The 9,317-nt window shown below is 43.1% G+C and overlaps 1 protein-coding gene across 2 annotated transcripts in view; it reads right to left on the reverse strand.

Annotated features, from left to right (window-relative positions):
• LOC139747280 (octopamine receptor beta-2R-like) overlaps positions 1-8,838 on the reverse strand; it is a 104,931-nt gene extending 96,093 nt beyond the window's left edge. The window contains exon 1 of one of the 2 annotated variants that reach the window (XM_071659386.1): positions 8,021-8,838. In XM_071659386.1, the coding sequence (XP_071515487.1) occupies positions 8,021-8,388 (368 nt within the window). In that variant the 5' untranslated portion in view covers positions 8,389-8,838. Of the gene's footprint in view, positions 1-2,782; positions 3,116-8,020 lie in introns of those variants that run through there. The other variant, XM_071659387.1, reaches the window with a different exon arrangement.
• Positions 8,839-9,317: the final 479 nt, after the last annotated feature.

Genomic DNA, 9,317 nt, shown 5'->3' on the forward strand with positions numbered 1-9,317 from the left:
TATGCTTATGTTATGCCAATGCCTATTGAATATTGGCTTATCCTTGTACAATGTGGAGTGCGTTTACAGTTAAGGACCACGAAATTTTAAATTTGGGTATTAGATTTGAAAAAAAAAAGTTTCATTGCTTTAAAAAAAATTGTCCCTGAAGATCAGACGAAAATCCAGAAACGTTTAATAAAAGTGAGTTAGGAAAAATGTTTGTTTATATACTTGTTCATATAAACATGTATGGAAAGGATCACAATTTAGCGCGTGATCAAGATATTCCTGTGAGTCCACGATAAGTTCCCAAACGCACTTTCGTGTAATAATCACATCATCAGGGGAGACACAAGAGAGAAATATAACATTTTACAAGAGAGAAATATAACATTTTCCCCGTGGACTCATAGGAATATACATGTATATTTGACTACGCACGCGCGTGTATGTGTATGTCCGCCATCCGTTACCCAGTACAACTTCCTGACGTTGTACACATCACCCACACCACAGTAGGCCTACAACACAACACCGTGACGGCAAGGCCTCAATACAGGCCTCCCAGAGTGACCCACATATACCACACCGCATCTATATCGGGTTATGCAAATTCTATTTTATCCGAAAACCATCAGCGTTCTTACTAAGTTATCCCAACGCCGGTTGCGGAGGAATGTAGATAAATATATATATATTACATTGCGGCCGGCTTACGGCGATTCCCAGGACGGAGAACAAATTTCGGAAATTGTCGGAAAATAAGTTGGTCGTACGGACTAGTGAGCCTGGGAGACGATTGTGGCGAGTGTAGGCAACTCCGGCGGTGGTGGTGGAGGGAAGGCCGGGAGTGATGATGGAGGGAAGGACGGGAGTGGTGTGGAGGGAAGGACTGGAGTGGTGGTGGTGGAGGTGGCACATTTCAAGCCAATTTGTTTTAGCGAGTTGTGCTTTGTTGAAAGTGTTTTGTAATCATGTGGTTTCATGACGTTAGTCATGTTACCATACTATGCTATATTGCAGTTGTATGTTGCTGAAGTTATGATGTTTGTTATAATGGAGGTATAGATCGTAAAGTTCTGATGTTTGATTCAAAGGTATAACGGGGTCAGATGTTCTTAAAGTTATTAAAGTTAAGATGAATTTAGATGTTATGGTTATGATGTAGAGTCATGGTGGAATTTAATGTTTTGAAGTGTGGTCGAGTTACATATAAGTTAGGCTGCAAGTAAATAGGCTATATTAGATATGTTATATTGTTATAAACAGTCATTAACTTCCATATAAAAAGGTATTTACACGTTTTTATGGTTTATGGGCGAAGCTCTTGGACATAAAGACTTCTTTCAAACAAAGAAGTTCCACACCTTTAAGGGGAAACTTCCTAAAAATCAATTGTGACTAAGCGAGGGCGCCACTTGGTCATATCACCAACTGCTACAGTAAATTGGGTAAAGTTACAAGTCTAGCAGCACTACAGAATGAAATGATCTGCTGCGTATCAGGGGTGCTCCTTAAAACATGATTGACGAGGTACGTAGCGTGAGGTTTCTATCCCACGATATTTTTACATTTGTGGTCTGCTGGGCTACGAGTTAAGTGGAAATGTTGGGGTAAAAACATGAAGAGTTAAGTGAAAGTGTAGGAAGTTGTGAAAGCGATATATATATATATATATATATATATATATATATATATATATATATATATATATCAGTTGTTTCGTACGTTACACTGATTGAAGCCTTAATTTATGTGTTCTCTCCGTGTATTTATGTCGCCCAGTGAATGCCAACATGGTGCCATATAAAGCTTTCATATAAAAAGTTGTATTAAACGGGGAAGCAAAACAATATTATTCATTTCAGTACGTTTTCTATCATATATTGTTTCAATATGTTTCGATACTTAACCCGAAAGCTACGTTCATTTGTCTGATAGTCATGTATATGGTCGTGACGTCACATGTATAAAGGTTTCCAAACCCGCTCAGATACACGTCTGTTGATGCCAATTTATGGTATTTAATCTTTATTGGTATCGGAAGAACATGACAATAAGTTATTGGATTGATAGAATACTACAGTCTTTTTTACAGGATTTAATCATACTAACACACATTCTGTTGTCTATTTTCTTGGCGCAAATGTTATTTGAAGAGAAAATTTGTGCACTCAAGTGTTGTGGAAGCATATCACGGCTTCACAACACCCGGGTCAAGTTAATGCGCTCTTAATGAAACGCAAATTAATTGCTGCCACATCAACCTGTCTCCCCACCCCCGCAAGTGCCAATCACGGACTGATTTACCTCACAAATCTGCAATTTTTTTTTGTGGTAAGACCATATCGCGAAAGGTCACAATATGGCGGCAAAGAGATGTTTGGAGAGTTGCAACCTGGAAGTTTTGCCCAACGCGTTATTGATATAAACGGAACGACTGCCCACACTTGCGTGAGTTGCACGACGCTTATAAAGGTAAGACCATCTTCATTACCATTATCATCGTGCGTACGTTAGGCTATACGAGGCATGCATGGGTCGGATTGTAGGCGTTTTATCTTGTTCAATTTACTCGGTATTACCATCTCGTTTTAAGCCCTTTCCACTTTAAGACCACCTAACCTCGTCACTTGGCCCAGTCATACACCAGCTACCCACTCTAAATCAGTTTTGCCACTGTGAAAAAAAAAAAAATTACTTCGACATGCAACCAATGTAATTATAAATTCATTTCTGTGGTGCCCCTAAACTGGAACTTAATCACAAATATATTTTTATGTGTGTTTATATTACTTACATGAGGATGCAACTGAGCGGCATTTTTCCTTCCCGGGATAACTGGTGTGGTGGTGGTGGTGTCTTGCTGTGGCACATTAATATAAGTCACTTGGACGCCCAAAGGAATCAGGCACAGTCTCGGGAACATTATGTGTCACACGTGTTTGATGTTGGTCGACCAACCGTGCGTGTTTTTTTGTTTTTTTTCCGGCAATTGCTCACAGGACTTTCCTTCCTTCGAAAGCATTATATATCACTTCACCTAACTCTACGTGCTCACTGTTTCTGCCCATATTCACTATGTACTTGGAACCGTTAATAGCCAACGAACTGTGCTGGTTATTTGGGGGGGTTGGGGGGGAATAGTTGACACGAGCAGAATGACTAACCCTCTCTGCCTTGGTCAAGCCACACGTGCTAAACATCCTCAGTGCGCATGCGCACCAGAACGTTCGAATTTCGTCCGTAACCGACGCTCATGGCGACGGATAGCGATTCAAACAACATTCATTTAAGCTTTACCCCTCAAAAAAAAAGACGGAAAAAATATCAGACTTTGCATTACGTAAAACCATTATTTTGTGGTAGGAGTAACCTCTGAATTTTCACGGACACGGAATAAAGGTAGAGAGTTGGGTGGGAGCAGCGTCGGCCCTGGTTGGCGCGAACGAAATAGCCTAGCCACACACACATATACACACACACACACACACCTTCGCCTTTCTCATTATATTCTCATTGCAGTACCATCGTCATTATATAAAGTATATGTATATATATATATATATATATATATATATATATATATATATATATATATATATATATATATATATATATATATATATATATCACGGTGAAATTAGAATATAATATTACAGTAGCTTGGGACCGATAAAACACTTTGATGTTATTAAGCGATCCTTGCACAACGAAAATAGTGCCTCACATACATCATAAAATCCACGATAAGACTGGTTTTCGAATGTATTGTGGGGAGATTTTTGTGGTGGAGGAAAGACATAAGACGTATAATTAGGTGATGGAATTAAGATCCCCAGATTCTTCTCTGTTTCATTAGAGTAAAACTTAAAAGAGCCCCCAGAGGGTGGGTATCCGAGGAAGGAAATTGAATTCGCGGTGGGGGTTTTAAGGTCTCGCTTGATTTTGTTTGCAGTTGCCTTAAAGATATAAGGTGAGACTGGATAATTACTGATAATGGATAATTTATAATTCAATGTTTGTGATAAATCCTCCTGACCCATGGAAAACTTAAGGTTGCAGGTTGGACTTGATATTGTCTTTTTCTCACGTTCCATTATTTTTCCTCTCTCTCTCTCTCTCTCTCTCTCTCTCTCTCTCTCTCTCTCTCTCTCTCTCTCTCTCTCTCTCTCTCTCCTCTCTCTCTCTCTCTCTCTCGGACTGCGGAGCTAATTCACTTATCTTTTTTTGTTCATTATTAGATATATATTATGCAATTTATAGCCTCGGCTGGTCCACAGTGTATATTATTCTTAAGAAAAGATTCGGCTGTAACTGTCGTATTTTATCTAAAGCAAAAGTGCAAAATTCACCTGCTGAACACAAGTGGGTGGGTTAGTTAAGTATTCCCTTCAGAATCATTATCACGGTTTCCCGCAGATTATTATTTCAGCTCTAAATTACTGCCTTCGTGTTTTCTTTTTCAATTAGTCGTCCGTTTTTTGTTAATTACTTTTCCGTTTTCTTTAAATTTAAATTAGAAAAGATTGCGCGATAATGTTGAATGGCAATTTTGTCTCAACTTTCTCTCCTTCCTTTGACAAACTGCTTGAAAAAGTTTTCTTTAAAAATCTCGTGGAAGAACTAGACACCTGCTTTGAAGGCACGACTCTTGGAGAGAGGGGAGGGGTTGGGGGCAAGAAAATTGCGAGACACAATTAAGTGATAACGTTTAAAGTTTCCGGGAAAAGTTGAAAATCTGCGCTCCAAATCAGAAAGAAGTTTCCTTTAACATTCGGCTGATGCGAATTACCCTTTAGTACATAATTACCTTGAAATTATTTTTTTCCTTTACACTATTCCACTGAATGACGAATTACATGTTTGAATGAATTACTTTTTTTTCATGAATCATTTGACCCATTTCTTTTATTCGCATGGGAAGAAAAATATACAGTGTTGTTTTTAAACGTTAATACTTGATTAAGGTCTTTGCACGAAATTAGGTTATCAGGCACTTAACGATATCTTTTCCCCTTTACAGAATAAAGATTTATTTGACCTCATTACGAGCGCTATCAAGCGACAGGACTAATTACGACTCGCGTCTAAATTATTTTAACTCGGATTCTGTGAATATATATATTGTGGGAGGAGGGGGGAAGGGGGGTTATCGCTCTCATGCCGGCGGATTCAACTCACCCCCCCCCCCCCCCAGCCGCCGCTGCCGCCGCCTGCCGAGTTCGGTATCATTAAAGCGGAAGCGATCCTAACATAGTGTCAGCATTATGAATAGATTGGTCTTTGATTAAGTATGGCGGCACACGCCTGGGCATCGCGCCGCTCCCTCCACTGCTGAATGTTAATGTATGTTAGCGTTTGTGTGTGTGTGTGTGGGTGTGTGTGTGTATGTGTGTGTGTGTGTGTGTGTGTGTGTGTGTGTGTGTGTGTGTGTGTTATTGTACGTTTTGCCGTTTGTTCGCATTCACGTGTTCTTTTGTGTGTGTCTCATAAAGATGGATAGGTAGATGTGTGTGTGTGTGTGTGTGTGTGTGTGTGTGTGTGTGTTTGTGTGTGTGTGTGTGTGTGTGTGTGTGTGTGTGTGTGTGTGTGTGTGTGTGTGTGTGTTTACAATGTGTTAAGGGGGTGGGGGAGCTTTTATGTTCTCGTTGCCATGTCTCTTCACATTATATATATGTACTTCCTGTTTACCTTCATATTTACACACACACACACACACACACACACACACACACACACACACACACACACAGCAGCAGCAGCAGCAGCTTAATCCAGTTACCCATTTATCACCAGGACCCGAGGGGAGGATGAACAGGTGTGTTGGCTGTGGGCCGACTGCCGCTTCCAGGATTCGAACCAGGGCGGACCCGTGCTTGAATCAAGGTCACCACCACTAACCATCGTACCACTTATGTATGCATGTAAGTAACTATTTCCTTATTACTAATTAGTATCGTACAGAGAGGGAGTTTTTTTTTTTTAATACACTTTTAAGTTCTAACGCTCTCTGCCATCATACAGCTTTTAAAACTGATGCGTTCCCTCAGCATTTATCGTGTCCTCATTCAGTCTACACCACCCATCACTGTATTGCAGTTAAATTACTTATTTACTTTTTTTTATATCTGACAAGTCTTTTACTTAACTTCACGGTATGTTTGTGTCTGTGTGAACTAACTCGTTTCAAAGTTTATGTAAACAGCGAGTCAACATGGCCACACAAGACAAAGGCTTCGCTCTATACAATTACACATGTTTTCCACGATATATATTTTCCTTCTTTTTTGCGACGGATGTTAATTGTTGAATTGGCAGTGATCGCCATCCCTGGCAACTGACATTTGTCTCTTTGTGTCTAAATTCCATTTCATTTTGTTGTTATGCGTCAAGTTCCTGGTCATGGAAATGAAAGAGATGGTCATGATGTGATTTCACCATGCTGTGAACATGGTGATTATATGTAATTTGGAGCAAGTCCTGGACTCAATACTTCTTTGCTTTCTGAAGGGAAAATGAATTTTAAATGTTTTCTGGTTCTAACTTAAGCCTTAGTGTGTGTGTGTGTGTGTGTGTGTGTGTGTGTGTGTGTGTGTTTGTGTGTGTCTTTACAAGCATATTAGCCACTAGACTCTAAATTACGTTTCACCTGCCTGGTTCAAACGCTCTTTCACAAGCAGAGGCTAGCAGAACTTGCAGGCTGACGAGAACAGAACACTCGCAGCTGTCAACACCTCTCTGGCAGCCGCAAACACTCGCACATTGAGACGAGGTAGAGATCATTCTACCAGTAGAAGCCACGCTGAGCAACCTCGTCACCCAGTACCTTACGACGGCAACATGACCCCTTCCTTCCCTTCCCCCCTCCAGCTCCTCCAGAGCCAACATCCCACCCACCTCCATGCTGAGACACAGAAAGCCTGCGTCTGACTCTCACTCCAGCACCTTATACTTACAAATTTGACGCTCCGCAGGCATGTACGAGTCACACTTTCTTATGCGCGATCTAGTCATTACCCATATATATATATATATATATATATATATATATATATATATATATATATATATATATATATATATATATATATATATATATATATGTATATATATATATATATATATATATATATATATATATATATATATATATATATATATATATATATATATGTATATATATATATATATATATATATATATATATCCAGAGAGAGAGAGAAATAGATTACCATTAGAAGTAATAGTGCAGACGTGCAGCTCCACACCTGCAGGTGTGGAGTGCGGCTCTAACTGCACGTCTGTCCACCACAGATGTGGCCCTACTCCTGTAGCTACACATCTGTCCTCAGGTGTGGTCGCCTGGTAGCGTCTGTCAGCCTTGACTCAGGTTTGCCCCCAAGAGATGCGAGAGGAAGATAAGGACTAACCTATTTAGGTCGCAGTTGGGATGCCTGGCCAGTGTACTTTTCGCTTATAGTTGCGTTTTGTAAGCCACTTTTTTGCTCCCTCCCTTTTTTAAGTTATATTCAATATGGAGTTATTTTGGGGCGTCCTTGTTGTCTTGGATGATGTAGTTATTATCCGCAGTTGATATAAATTAGTAGTTATTTCGTCAATATAGGTGGTGTTCAGGGGTCAAACTGGGGACGATAGCTTTTCTTTTGTTGCGTGGGTTAGCAGGTTATGGGGTACGGAGGAAAGCTCCGTGGCTTTAGTGCAGTAAGGGCGGAAATGGCCCATAAGGCCGGAGGATATGACTTTTAATTGGTGTCGGGTGGGGAAGGTACCTTGTTCCAGGTTTCCAGGACCCGAGTGATGAGTGTAACTGGTCTGACGTCTCGGTTTACAAGGAGTCGAAAGCGACTCGTAAGTGAACGAAGTCGTAAGACGCTACTCTTTACGTGGGTGACCCTGTGTACAAGGCCCGGGAGGTAGTGACTTGTGAGTGTGTGGTGAGGGGATAGGTAGTGACTTGTGAGTGGAGGGGGAGGAGGTAGTGACTTGTGAGTGTGGGGGAGGAGGTAGTACTCACCTGGCGACAGAGACGATGACCAGTAAGTTGCCCAGCACCGAGGCGATGATGACGGCAGACATGACCAAACCTTTGAGCACCAGCACCAGCACGTCCGCCCACACCACCTCCACGCCCATGCTCACGCCCACCACCCACGCCTCCTCCGGCGACCCGCTGGGGGCTGCCTCGGGTGCTGGGGAGGAGCGGACGACGCCCATGAGAGTGTTGTCCTGGGCCAGGACTGGCGTGTACAGGAGGGTGTGGGTCGCCGCCGCGAACACGTCCTCGACGGTGGGGACCTCGTCTGCCAGGAGGCCCACGGCCAGGCCATCGTCGCCGTCCCTCGTGAGGTTCCTGCCACTCGGGAGCGGCATCGAGGACATCATGAGCGACGCCCGGGCGTCCCCTTAACCATCTTCTGCGTCAGTTCGTGTGTGTGAGTGTGTGAGTGTGCAGGTCCTCGCTCTGGGCTCGGCCTCAGGTGAGGACCTCATCACGAACACGACCTACCTCAGGCGAGAGTGCTACCTGCATGGTCAAGGGTGTGCAAGTGCTCTGGGCACACGATCACATGGTCGTACAACATACATCACAATCACTGGCCATAAAACACAACACAACCCCAGTGTATCGCCTGGCCATCGGCGGACATTTGTGTGTATATATATGTCTCTCTCTCTTCCCTATCTCTTATCTTATTTTATCTCTATATCTCTCTCTTTCCCCGTCCTCTCCCAGGGGGTGCAGCACCAGGCACAGCGTGCGGCAGCGGCAGGAGCAGCGGGTTCGAGCGCTCCCGTCCCCGGCGGCGCCCCACAGGTCACTGAAGGGCCGAAGGTTGGTGGTGGTGGTGGTGGTGGGAGGAGGAGGAGCAGCAGCCCGGCGCGCCAGCGAGGTATGTGAACAGGGCGCGGGGAGACCCGAGACTCCACAGTCCCACTCATGCATGACCTGACGACCCTCCCTGTAGCTTGTAGTAACGTGGGTACCGTCACGTAGCAACGTGGCTACCGTCATGCAGTCACGTGGGTACCGTCACGTAGTCACGTGGGTGACGTTACGTAGTCACATGGCTACCGTCACACTCGACCTTACAAAATACACCCGTTGTAGACCCGTATGGTAAGAGACCCAGCAATGAACTGGCTGTGTAGTGTAGGTATGGAGGACTTGAAGCAATGTATGCCTTCGAGCTCATGTCATCTTGATGGCTGTGTTGTTTGTGTGTATTACAACCATAACAGTTGTGGGCACACTGGCCTGAGCCGTATGCTGACACCAGACGAAAATACGGTTACGTGTTTTTGCGAGTCGT

This window comes from Panulirus ornatus, chromosome 68, assembly GCF_036320965.1.
Source record: "Panulirus ornatus isolate Po-2019 chromosome 68, ASM3632096v1, whole genome shotgun sequence".
In the NCBI taxonomy this organism is placed as follows: domain Eukaryota; kingdom Metazoa; phylum Arthropoda; class Malacostraca; order Decapoda; family Palinuridae; genus Panulirus; species Panulirus ornatus.